Consider the following 13,236-nt stretch of genomic DNA (forward strand, 5'->3'; position numbering starts at 1 on the left):
GATTCAAATCCTAACTGAAGTACTTCCATAAGACCCGATGAAAGGCCCTTCGCATCAGAGCCTTCCCCAGCTACAAAATGAGGAACAGAACTATTGCCTCACAGAGTGGCTAATTTTCCCTGCTTATGGCCACTTCATTTTTGCTCAGTTCAATTATCACTTCCTCCAAGAACAGATCTTTGACTTTCTTGGGCAGGCCAGAGCTCCCTTAGGAAATAAGCAACTTTCCTTTATTATCCATTCTCTCACATGGTATTTTGTATTTATTTCTATCAACCAGTTTCCACATTTCTTCTCTAGACTAGTCCAATAAGAAGAGATTTTTTTTTCTCTTACTTGATACTCTATCCACAGCTTCTGGCATATCTGACCCATAAAAAATGCTGACTGAAAAATCTACTGAATGAATGAATGAATGGATGGATGGTGGACAAATTTATGGACTCCACAATTTTGCAGGTAAGACTTAAAAAATATTCAAAAATGGTGAAGGAAACACCTTGTCAATCTTGACATTACTTCATTTGGTAAACTGAAAACAGAATGCTGCAGAGGTGGAAAAGGATGAAAGGGGAAGAGAAGGTCACTGTTTTGTGGGAAAGGTGTCAGGAAATGAAATTACTGAAGTGCAGTAATGAAGTTGACAGAATAGATAGAGCATTTCTTGGGAAGAGGAATAAAACAAACAACTAAGAAAAATATACCTCTAAATAAACATAATAAATTGAGAAAGAATAGTGACATAGGCTTTTTCTTGTGTCACTCACACTCACCAATGTGAAAGGCTGACAAGCTCTGTGTGCAGAGCTGCAAAGAAAGCTGAGGTCAGGGTCATTGCTCATTACAGAGGCATAATAAGACATGCTAAACATACCACCTAACTTGCAAGACTATTTATAACTATGCTCTGTTCCCTGCACTTGAATAATTTATTTAGGATTAAACGCTTCAGAAATTGAGTGGACATGATGAATGCAGCACAGTGAGAAGAAACATACACTGACCTTCAAGTCCATCTGGACTATGGAATATGGCAAATCATATAATACGCAGCATGTGTGTTATTAACAAAAAATAACTAAAATGCAAGTGCAATGAGCATTTTATATGAGAACTTACTGGAGAATTTCAATTTGCCTCTCAAGACTATTTCGATCTTCTGTGTATTCTCGGATTATTTCCAGATCCCTGTAAAATTATACTTTGTGTTGAAATAAGAATTAGTATCAAGTCCTGCCTGATCTATACCTAACCTCCCAGGTCCTTTTGGACTTTCAAAAGTCATGTGTCCTTGACCACCATCTTCTCTCTCCCAGTCCTCCTGCTCTGTGCCCTATAGTGTCAGCAGCCTCCTGTCCTTCCCAGCCTCTATGGGCTCACCCACAACCTGTGCTTCCTTGTGCAAAGCTCTGCCCCATATCTGACATCATAAATGTGGAGCTTCCCCTCCTCACCCATTGCTCAGCACCCCCCAGCTCTTCCTGCCCCACACTCTCTGGCCTGCCTCTGTTTCTCATTGGGATTGAACTCTGCCCTGGAGTCCCCTCTTCTCGGCAGTCATGGTAAAAAGTTCCCTTTCTGGAAAGTAATGGTACTTTAATCTTCAATCCTTCTCAGAACCTTCTCTGCCCTCTCCAAGCCTTATCTAATCCCAGCTCCTCTTATTTCCTCCTTTCCCACCTCATCCTGAGTACCTGCTCTGACCCTCCTACTCACTCTAAGTCACAGGGGAATCTACAGAACCTGGCTTTCTGGGCTAATGAGAGAAACACACTGCAATCCCTGTTGCTTTAATTACAGAAGCCCTGACTTCCTCTTCAGACTGTACCATTGTTACGCAGACAAACCCATCAGTAGCTTCCCAAACCTCTTAGGCCATCAAACTCTCTCCAAAATAAGCAATCTAGTTACTCCCTAGGTGATAAAGCTAAAAGTTTCCCGGTTGTCTATAAGAATTTAAGTCCCTTAGACAAAAATTATGGGTCCTTACAGTATAGCCTTTTTCATGTTTTGTTTTTAAACTTTCATTTTTCCAACCAAAGTTATCTCTTTTTGTCTGTCTGCTTTTCCCCTAACCAGTCTTATTCCTCTCTTATGTTCTGGTTTGCTCAATGCCTTACCTGGGACATCTCCAAGACTCTCTTTTCCCATCCATAAAATGGAGATAAGGAAGGTCCCTAGTGGACTGAGTAGTACTATAAGTACAAAAGACAGCACCTGGCAGACAGCACTGCTACCGGTTTTAGTTGTTATCACTGATGCCTCTTTGCCCTTGACGACACAAACCTGCTCTTCCACCTGCCTAGCCTCGTGTATCCTCTTTAATGAAGATTGAATAAAAAGAAAATTTCTTCTGTGATCACATGGCAGTTAACCCCAAACATGGCACTGAAAGTAGTATTGATTCCAACACTGTTTAGTTCTTACGTTGTTTACCTCTGCAAACTTTTTTGTTTTCCCAACTAAATTTGAAGTTCTTAAAAAGCAGAGATCTTATCTTTATCTTTTATTTTATATATCCAAACTTAAAACTCCTCTAGATCTAAGGATCTATATATAACATACTTAATAAATGCTTTGTTGTTTTCTATTACAAGAACTTAATTCTGATTAAAGTTTGCAAACAAAAAACATTTTCCCCAAATGTTTATACCTTTTATGTATAAACATATCTCTTTCTATTAGGTTTTATGTTATTAATATCAGCTTGCAAAACAAAAGCATAGAAAAACAAAATTAAGAGGACTACTCTTGTGGTTCTTGTGTTGTAGGCCAGGATTCCTACTGGGAAAGCATTTTAACAAGCATAGACTCTTGATACTTTAGGTATATTCTTCTAGCTCCTGGTTGATACAAACTTTATTAAGCCCTGCACTGTCCTAAGCAGGCACTAATTCAAACAATTAATCTGATTTCTTTTAATTAAACACACCAATACACAAAACTTAGGAAATCTATCACTCAAAGTACAATCCTTAGATATTATAGAACACATCAGCAAAGTTAATGCAAAACCCTTTATTATTGCATAGATCACATAGCCAAGCTTCAACCCCCCTTGATAATCACCTCAAAAAATATTCCATCCAAACTGAAAAATAAAATGCAAAGTTTCATACCTCTCAGAATTTAGACTCTGGTCAGCATAATCACTTTTCAAAGTATCTAGTTCACTCTGAAGAAAGGCTATATTTGTCTGTGCTTCTAAAAGATCTTTCTTAACTTTCTGATTTTCCTAGACAAAGGAATAGGGTGGGGCATTAGATTGAGAGTTTCTTGTTCCTGGGAGAAATGAAGCCAAGTATAATATAACCCTTACACATGTTACTCTTATCCTTTCCCAGTTCTTCAAATCTTGCTCTTCAAAGAATTAACTGTCTATTCAAGGTAATTTGACATTATTATAAATTATTAAAGTGTCAAATATCTAAACCCTCAAAATCCTTCTTCCTTTTAATACTTGACACTTGTTAGAAAACTACAATAGTCAAGAGTTTATCATGATGTACGTTAACACGCTATTGGAAAATTAACTGAGACCAAACATTTAAACACCTGCTTTACTTAGTAAGAGCTATAAAACTACTGACAAACATTCTGTGAAATTTATTGCACCAATTACCAGGCATATTGGCTATTTTTTATAATAAATCCTATCACATAACCTTAAGTTGTATACTCTAACGAGTATTGGTTAGGAAATTTCTACACTCTTCACTTAAAAAAATCGTGGGAGGCTTCCAGTTCAAGACAGTGGATGAGAACATAAGCTTCTCTTTTTCCTTCTGAAATCCCAATAACATGAAATACCAGAGGAAATGAACCGGTGACATCTAAGGGAATGGAAGAGGGGCCATCAGCAGTCAAGTGACTTATATTTATGGAAAAAGGAATTGGATGAAAATGTGCTCTGAAAGGAAGACAGTTAGGGAAAAGTGCTTGCTATGGCCTCAATATAATCTGGGTACCCCAAGGTTACACAAATGGAAGCTTTGTCCCCAGTTTGGTGGTGTAGAGGGTATGGAACCTTTAAGAGGTGGAGCCTCGTGGAGCCCCTCAGGTCAACTGGGGGTGCTGCCCTCAGAAAGGATTCTGGGACTCAGCTGCTGTTCTCCAGCTTCCTGTTTGGTGATATGATCTCTCCCTGTCACACTTGCTCTTGCCATTTGCCATGAGGTCCTCACCAAAAAGGAGAGCTGATGCTAATGCAATGACCTTAGAACTCTAGAACTGTGAGCTAAATAAATGTTTTTATAAAGTTAGTCTGTCTTTGGCATTTTGTTATAGTAACCAAAAAATGGACACAGCTGTATAAAAGAAACATGTTGAAGGTTCTTCTGTAGAACACAAAAGGAGGCAAATAAATGACTAGGTCAAACCCAGAAAATGGGAATGAGAAGTAAAGCTGGAAATAGAGATTAAAATTGTATATTAAGGCACCCACACTCAAGTATTTTCCCTCCCTTACCATAGTATAGAATAGCAACAGACAGATTTCCAGGGCAACAAGACAGATGATTTATTTAAAATAATTGAATGACTGCTTTTAGGAATGCTAAAGATGCTCCCTAAATATCCCTAACCCACTTATTTTGGGAACTGGGGTCTCACAGCATGACAGCCAGCTTCACACACTGAGCTCCTAGGTAACACTGTCTTAGGGGAGACACTTTGAAGTTAACAGATCTGTTTACATAGCTTCACAGGACTCCCCACCACCTGCCTAAGATGATCAAGCTAATCCTTCACGTCAAAATGAGAACTAAGACCAAGGATTCCCAGGTGTGGGGGAAAAACAAACAATAAATACTAGAAGAGACCCAAAAAATCTTATTTATCTAGACAAACTCTCAACAAATGGTGAGGGGAAATTATACATGCTCAAATATTCTAAAAATGAGAAAATGTATCTCTCACATATCCTTTCTGGAGAAGCTTCTCTTAAGAATGGACTATAGCAAAATGAGAATGACGACCCATAGGAAGGAATTTGTAATATGCAAAATACAAAGAAATACAAAATTCAAGGAAGAATCCTATGAAAATAAATTCTAGGATGGCACATGGCTAGATTGCAAGTTTTAAAAAAGGTCAGTCCCATAAAATCTAAAATTTCATGGACTCCAAAATTAATATTATTAAGAGAAAAAATGAACCAAATTCTATACACTAAGAAAATAAATAAGAAGTCTTAATGTATCAATGATATTATGAAGACAGCAGGATTTCTTTTTATATGAAACCAGGAACTCAATCATAAAAATCCAAGAAATGCTTACCAAAAAATCCAAGATTAGTAATGGTAACACAACAGATATAAATGTTATCAATTTTTGCAGCAGTAAAAGTAAAGATCTGGTGGTGAAGAGATAGAAAAGGGAGAAAGAGAACAGTTGGAGGAAGTTCAGGGCATCTCGTCTTACAACACCAGGGCTATGAAGTAGAGTCGATGACAAAAAAATGGGTTATTATGCTGGGTAAAGTTTAACCCCCATGTCTTTATTAAATAAAAATAAATAAAACCATTTATAATAAATGGCATATTGCTGAAGGGAAAAATCTGCATATATAACACCTTTGCTCAAAAGTACTTTAAAAACTTTCTCTAACTATGGTATCAATTTCTCATTAAGTTCCCATTCCTAAAGCACTGAAATAATCGCGTGATTATGTCTATGTTGTCTAGCAGGAAATGTAATTTTGAAAGTGAAAAGGTGATTCTTACCATTGATAAATCATAAATTTGTTTTTTTAATGCTGCTATGTCTTCTTTTTGACTTATGTGTTTTGATTGTTCTTCAAGCTGAAAGGACATATAAAAGCTGTAACTTCACAAATTTACTGTCAACTGAATTAAGTTTAGGAATATCCCTGAATAGAGATATGGGAATTCTTCAATTTTCAACATTATATATGACTTTATACATCATTAAATGACATAGAATCCATAAAGAGTTAAAATATTTATCTTAAACGCCTGAAAAAGAGGTTTTGTTGTTAAATTAATTTTCTTAGAAATAGTGAGAAAGTCTTATTTTGGAAACCACTCAACTATAAAGCAATCCAGTCTTTGCTTTGTTCAATTATGCTGCATCTGAGTCTGGACACTTCCATTTTCTGCATGTAACACTTCCTATGCTGCATGGTAATTGTTTTATAAATGTCTTCCCATCCCAACTAAAGTCTAAGATTTTTGTAGAGCAGAGTTAGAGTCAGATTCACCTATGTTTTCATCATGGTGAATTCAAGAAATATTTATTAAATAACTGAAACTAATAACATGTAAGCAAGATATGAAGATAGACACACACACAAACACACTCTCACACACACTCTCACATGCACAATTGTGTAAATGCATACATGAGCTGTGCTTACTGCTTGACTCATTAGTATTACTAGACTAAACTGGTTCAGGAACATCTACAACCTGGGGAGCAAAAGTGTCTTTTCTATAAAGAGTTTCCATCTCCTGAAATGGAGGGGATTTGTGGATGTGCATTTCTGGAATGTCTATACTTTGATCAAAATATATCTCACATCTGATAAAGTGTAAGCACTTCAGCTCTGGATTTTCTTCATCTTGACAGATGATATCAATGGAAGGTTTTTACACAACTACATCATGACTGCCACATGGTTGCTTGTGACTGAGAAGAACACTGAGTTTTACATGCATTCTGACTTTGCAGAAGAAAAGTTATGGGGGGAAATGAGTTTTTCAGAATCAATGACATAAATTAATGGCAATAATAAATGTGTAAGCATTTCTATGATTTTATTATTGCCTTTAACATACTGTCACATGAATCATCTTGTTTTTTCATATAATAACCATACCAGGTAGGCAGGAAGTCTGGTATAAATGAGAAGGCACAACTTGCAGTAAGATGACTCCATCAGTCATTAGCTGTGTAATTTTGATCAAGTTATTTGTCCTCTCTGGAACTCATTTGTAAGAGTAGCATATTTACAGCTTCTTCACACAAAAAACAATTTATAATTAGAATTCTTAATTATGGAAACACTGAGATGCTGAGGCTGATCCTGGAAGTCAAGTTGCCACATACCTACCTTCTTTAGTTTTTTTATGGTAACCTGAAGGTCTCCTACTTCTGTTTCATACTGACGTCTGAGATCACTGAGGGCTTCCTCTGCTTTGCGTTTTTCCTAAAAGAAAAAAAAAATTGTTTATTTAAATAGGCTTAGCCTTATACAATAACAGCCTTCAAAAGCCAAAAGCCCATAAGTGAGAAGCACTAAGCTGAATTCAATTGTCCTACACAGGGAGGGTGAGAGAGATTGCAGGAGGAAACCAGATGGCTTGAGATGTGCAGAGGGTCTGGAATTAAAACCTACAGATATGGAAGAAATCTCAAGATCCACATGCACACACCACCTTGAAGTGACACCTTTAAGACTGTTAACATTGTGACACAGGGCCAAGAAGTGACAGGAAGCCAGTTTCATGGGGGTGTGGTCATACCTCTCTGCAGAGATGCATGATCCCACATGTGGATACCTGCCGGAGTTCAAGGGTCTTACTACTCACTTACTGGTAGTTAAGGTTGGGCAAACTACTTACCTTATGTCTCCATTTCCTTATTGCATGACTGTGAGAATTAAGTAATTCAAATAAATTAAATAATCCATATAAATTATATAACCCCCATAAATTAAATAATCTAAATAAACACTCCAATGAAAATTAAATGATCTGCATAAATTGAATAATCCATGGAAATTAAATAATCTATGTGAAAGACTGAACTGAAGAACAACATTTTCCCTAACGGCAACTAATTTTTTAAGGAGTTATCTTTATCCACCTGTACAATAAGTACTGCTCATTTCACAGGTGGATGGAGACGCCAAAGCCTTACAAGGAGGTGTTAATGCAGGCAGCATCTCCGACATAGAAACCAACTTGGATGCAAGTTTCTTCACTGGATCCATGGCTATAAAACCAAACCTATCACCTCTATAGCTTAAAGATACTTCTTTGACTCAGAGCTAAATAAAGAAAATCATTTCTACCTACTTTATGTCATTCCCCATCTACAACAGGCAGATGCTGGGACAAGTTATTACATGATGTAGGTAAGAAATGGTGGTGGTTCCAGTCAGCTCTTCACAAACTGACATGGGAGGAAGACTCATTCTATGAGACGGACATCAGCCTGAACCCAAATTAGACAGACACTAGAATAAAACCACAACTGATGTCACGTATGAATACACATGCAGAGATGATAAATACAATTTAGCAAACTGAATTCAACAATACATTAGAATAATAATACATCACAACCAACCAAGGTTTATCATAGGATACAAGTTTGTCTTAACATTCAAAAAAATGATCAGTGTCATTCACCCCATTAATATTTTAAAAAAAGAAAGAACAACCATATCTTAAACCATGGATCCTAAGTGTAATACCTAATCAAAATGTAAAAACAAAATGTAAGCAATATACTGACTTAAGTACAGCAAGCCCATGAAAAACTCAGGCAGGATAATTCTGTTTTTATAAAGTTGTAAAATGTACTGTTTATATTTACATAACCATAATGAAAAATAAAGACTTCACTAATAAACTATTCAGAGAAATCTTTATAGAATGAGGGATGGGAATGGCAGCCAGACTTTAAAGGTACTTGCAATGTTCTATTTCTCTGGTGCATGGGGATTCACTTTGTAATTCTTCATTAAAGAATACAAAATGTTCTAAATCCTCATTTGCCCATAGGGTATACTTAATTAAAAATTAAAATTTCATCATAAAAAAACAAAATGTAAAACAAAATGGATCCTAAGTGTAAAACCTAAAACAATAAAACTTATCGAAGAAAGCATAAGGGAAAACCTTTGTAACTTGGGCTAATCAAAGATTTTTTTAAATAAAATGCCAAAAGCATAATTGATGAAAGAAGAAGTTTATAATTGGACTTCATCAATATTAAAATTTTCTCCTCTTCAAAATGTACTGTTAGAAGACTGAAAAGAAAGGACACTAAATGTGTGAAAATGTTTCTAGGTCAGGTGTCTGATGAGGGGTTATATTCATAATATGTAAAGAACTATGAACACTCAGTAACAAGAAAATGACATATTTTTTTAAAACCAGCAAAAGATTTTTATAGTTCACCAAAGAAGTTACATACATGGCAAATAAGTACATGAAAAGATCCTCAACACCATTAGTCATTGGAGAAATGGAAACAAAAGCATAACAAAATTTCTCTATACACCTATTCCAATGCTAAAGGACACCGTTCTCATACACTGCTGTACAATTACTGGGGAAATCAGTTTGTCAGTGTCTTAAACAAATAAACATATACCTACACAGATGATCAAACTATTCCACTCTAGGAAATTACTCAAGAGAAATCAAAGTATATGCTTACATAAGTTCTTATATATGAATATTCATAGCACCTTAATTTGCAATAGCCAAAGCCTGGAAATAAGTGTCCTTCAATAAATGAATGGATAGACAAACTGTGGATATGATCACAAAATGGGATACCACCACATATAAAAAGAATATAGATAAATGGCAATATAATATATCAGGGTTATAAAATAATTGCACTGAGTAGAAGTCAGACAAGAAATAGTTCATACTGCAAAATTCCATTTATATGCAGTTCTCAAAACTTCAAACTAATCTTTGGTGACAAAAAAACAAAAGGGTGGTTTCCTGGCGAGGAGGGACAAAGAAGCAGGGAAGGAAGGTTGTTAAGTAAGGGGCATAAAGAAATTTTTATGGTTAATAGAAACATCACAGATGTTTTGTGTGACGATGCAAACTTTGCATGTTCTACACTTTAAATATTCTATGAAGTTTATTGCATGCCAAGTATATGTCAATAAAGCTGTTAACAATATTAAAAAAATAAGAACATGAAACAATGCAATACACCCTCTACATACAATTGCCATCAAGGTCAGGAAAAGATGAATGTGGTTGGAGAACTAGGGCAGGGCATCAAGAAGCTGCGACTTTATCTGAGCTTTGCATTTTGGCAAAGTGGGAAGGAATGGGACAACAATCACCAAGGCTAAGAAAATGGCTGGAGCAAAAGCAGAGCCCTAAGCAGTGATGCCATTGAACCAAGACCCCAGGGAGCTTCGGAGAGCCATGGTGACTGGAGGAATGTTAGGGAAAATCTTTAGTGAGCTAGGACATAACGTTCCAGAGGGACTGTGACTAGAAGAGTGTGAAGTGGCTGTTGGGACAGGCTGGCCAATAGGTTTCCTTCCAGTGTCAAAGCACAGTGAGGTCCTGTGAGTTCCTGGACTGGTGTACTGTGGCTGCAGAGACCACATGCCTGCAGCAACTTGCTAGCCATGTGTGCTCTCACTGCAGGATAAAGAAATGATGCCACAGGTGCCACCACCAGTAAAATCACCTTGCTGGGAGCCTGAACCTTCTGTGCTTATACCCTGTCACTGAGAGGAGTGTCCAGGAGCAACACCCACAGAAGTGCTCCATAAAGATCTGCTGAATAAATGTCCAGTCTCAGAAACTCACGTCTTTCCGGGTCTTGTGTTCTGCAGCCTGAATTCTCTGGTCCATTTCCTCTTCCAACTCACTCAACTGCATGGCTGCCTTGTCCTGGGCTCTGAAATTCAAAAGGCGGCACAATGAATAGTTCATTGTATACTTGGAATAGACAATGAAGAGAACCTTCGAGCTCATCCATTCTGTACAGTGTTATTTTATAGGTGAAGAGAAATGCCCCATTTTAAATTATATTCCCCATTCCTTCCAGGTAATAAAATAAGATTTGTAATGTGACCATTCAGGTATAAAATGACTAGATATTAAATAAATGAGATAAACTTGATTACATGATAGTAAGTTAGACTGTGGCAAAAGCACCAAATCACTGAGACTCTCAACAAATTCTTAAAATTCTTTTTGCTTCTATGCCTGAGTTATAACCTGAACCGCCCCCCTCCTCACAAAACAAACAAACAACAACAAAAAAAAAAACAAACTCCATGGCAAAAAAATGGTTATGATTTTAAATTTTCATTATATGAAACTCACAATGTTATATGCTAAAGTGAAAAGGGAATAGAAGAGGTTTCAGCAATTGTTTCTCATCAGCTCCTTGCCAAACTTCTAGAATGTAGATAAGGTTGCCATGTAGAAAATTTTTGTTTCTTTTATTAATGCAATTAATAAATCATCTCTCTATGGAGACAAAAGACACTTATTTGCCAAAAAGTTATAAATGGAAAAAATTTCAGTGAGAGGCATTCCAGGATTATTTTATTTACTAGAAATTGTCTAGTACGGACATACCTGTCACTTGATTGATGGTTGAAGTTTAAGATTTTAAAAACTTACACTTTCTTTTGTCCTCTCAGCTGCCTATCTAACTATCTAGCTTTTCACTTGCATAATGCCTTGTCTTCCCAACTAGATTACAAGTGACCGGACAGCAACCACCATAAGGCTTAGAGAGTCAATTCCCTTGAACTAATGGCATGCTGTTAATAAAGAGTAGAGGACAGAACTTATATAAGATCACCCATCTTCTTTCTAGTTTGATGAGAATGCTATAACATACTACCATATTATTGAATTATTTACTCTCTCACAGCACACTTTGTTTATTAGTTTAACTTCTATGTACAACTACAGACAAGTGTCGGGAATCCAAAGTACATTCTGAGAAACATTATCATTTTCTGCTCTTGTTTACTTCCTCCTAATCATACAGCTTGCCCAGGGTTGAGTTGACCAAGTTTGGAAAGCTAACTAGTTCTATTTATAAATATTTGCTACTTGAAGTCTAGAACTTAGGCATCTCCATCACAATCAAATTAAAAACCAAATCTATATTGTAAATAGCAAGGTTACATGCCTTTTTCCCTTTGTTATGATCATTTTTTTTCCAGCTATTCCTTCTAGATATCAAATTCCAAACATCTAGAACTTCTCAGGAAATGTTTTCTCTGCCTTTCTTCATTCTGTGTGTATTTGTGTGTGTGTGTGTGAGGGTGTGTGTGAGTGTGTACACGTGCACACGTAGTGTATAAATCAGGGTATTACATGATGACTCTTTTTGCCTAGCAATTTCTAATTCCTAGTAAAATGTCTAGTGTGCTAGGACTGTCCACTGTCACCTGGTCACTGGGAGCTCATCCTTCAAGTACAAGTGCAAAGCAAAATTACTACGACATCTCCACCCCCACCCCCCGCCACCACACATTCAGCTAAAAGCAGAGGAGAGAGTGGAGGTGCTTGCAAAGGATGGTTCACAAGCAGCCACTCAAGCACATCAGTGAGGCCTCTCATAGCAAAAGAGGGGCCTTTAGGAGACTGCAGAAAGAGCCTAACTCCAGATATCGCCCCTCTGAGAGAACACAGAAGTCAGGAGGAGAGTAACACGAACACAAACAGCTCAGCACAACATGATAGACTCACTCCACCTTGATAGAGCAGCCTGGCTGGCAGTGAGAACACAAAGAAAGGCATCCTTTTCTCTTCCCTTTTCAGTTTACATGATGAATCTTTAAAGGGTGCACGCTTGTGAAAATATGTGACACATATCTTTGTGTGGGTCTGTACATGCACATATGTGAACGTGATTGTGAGTGTTTAATAGACAGTAGACACTCTCAAGAATCAATGCATCTGCTTATCATGCCTCAAAGGAGGCAAACTGTGGCTCTGGTCCAAACTCCAGGATGCACTACAGAATCTGGAGTCTGAGGATCACCCTCTTGAAAGCCCCCTAGAAGTCAAACCTAAAGGCAAAGATCAGGGCTAGGTACATTTTGAAAATGTTCATAAGAAACCCCCTGTGAATAGTTCAACTTTTGCTTGACTCTAGGACTATAAGAACAGTTCTATTTAGTATTATAATTTTAAAACAATTTCTCCTCCTATATAATAATCCCCTCCAGTTACTCCAAAGGCTCATTCAGATAGTTTCAGCATTATGTTGAGGGCCTGTAGCTTCACCTGCACCCAGGCAGGCAGGGCAGCATGCTATCAAAAGGGCTGTGTTTACAAGTTCTAGGCAGAGAGCAGCAGGGTGCTATGGAATAGGATACCCAGGAACTGTGACAAACAGGATGCCCCCTCTTTCCCAACATATGCTGAAGAGTGTGGTCCTTCTGGGGAGCAAAGAGCAGATGTTTGGATTGTGATACATAAATTCTTATTTTGCACTGAACTGCTGTTTAAACAAGAGGATACCCTATGTA

The 13,236-nt window shown here is 37.2% G+C and overlaps 1 protein-coding gene across 1 annotated transcript in view; it reads right to left on the reverse strand.

Moving 5' to 3' along the window:
- Rasef (RAS and EF-hand domain containing) overlaps positions 1–13,236 on the reverse strand; it is a 71,283-nt gene that overhangs the window by 27,464 nt on the left and 30,583 nt on the right. The window contains exons 3-7 of the mRNA XM_046459738.2: positions 10,544–10,634; positions 7,075–7,170; positions 5,726–5,803; positions 3,120–3,235; positions 1,120–1,188 (exon numbers count right to left, since the gene is read on the reverse strand). Of these exons, the coding sequence (XP_046315694.1) occupies positions 1,120–1,188; positions 3,120–3,235; positions 5,726–5,803; positions 7,075–7,170; positions 10,544–10,634 (450 nt within the window). The remainder of the gene's footprint in view (positions 1–1,119; positions 1,189–3,119; positions 3,236–5,725; positions 5,804–7,074; positions 7,171–10,543; positions 10,635–13,236) is intronic.

The sequence above is a fragment of the Marmota monax genome, unplaced genomic scaffold (genome assembly GCF_021218885.2).
Source record: "Marmota monax isolate L192 unplaced genomic scaffold, Marmota_monax_Labrador192_F-V1.1 WCK01_AAM20220418_F8-fsc00502, whole genome shotgun sequence".
NCBI classification, from domain to species: domain Eukaryota; kingdom Metazoa; phylum Chordata; class Mammalia; order Rodentia; family Sciuridae; genus Marmota; species Marmota monax.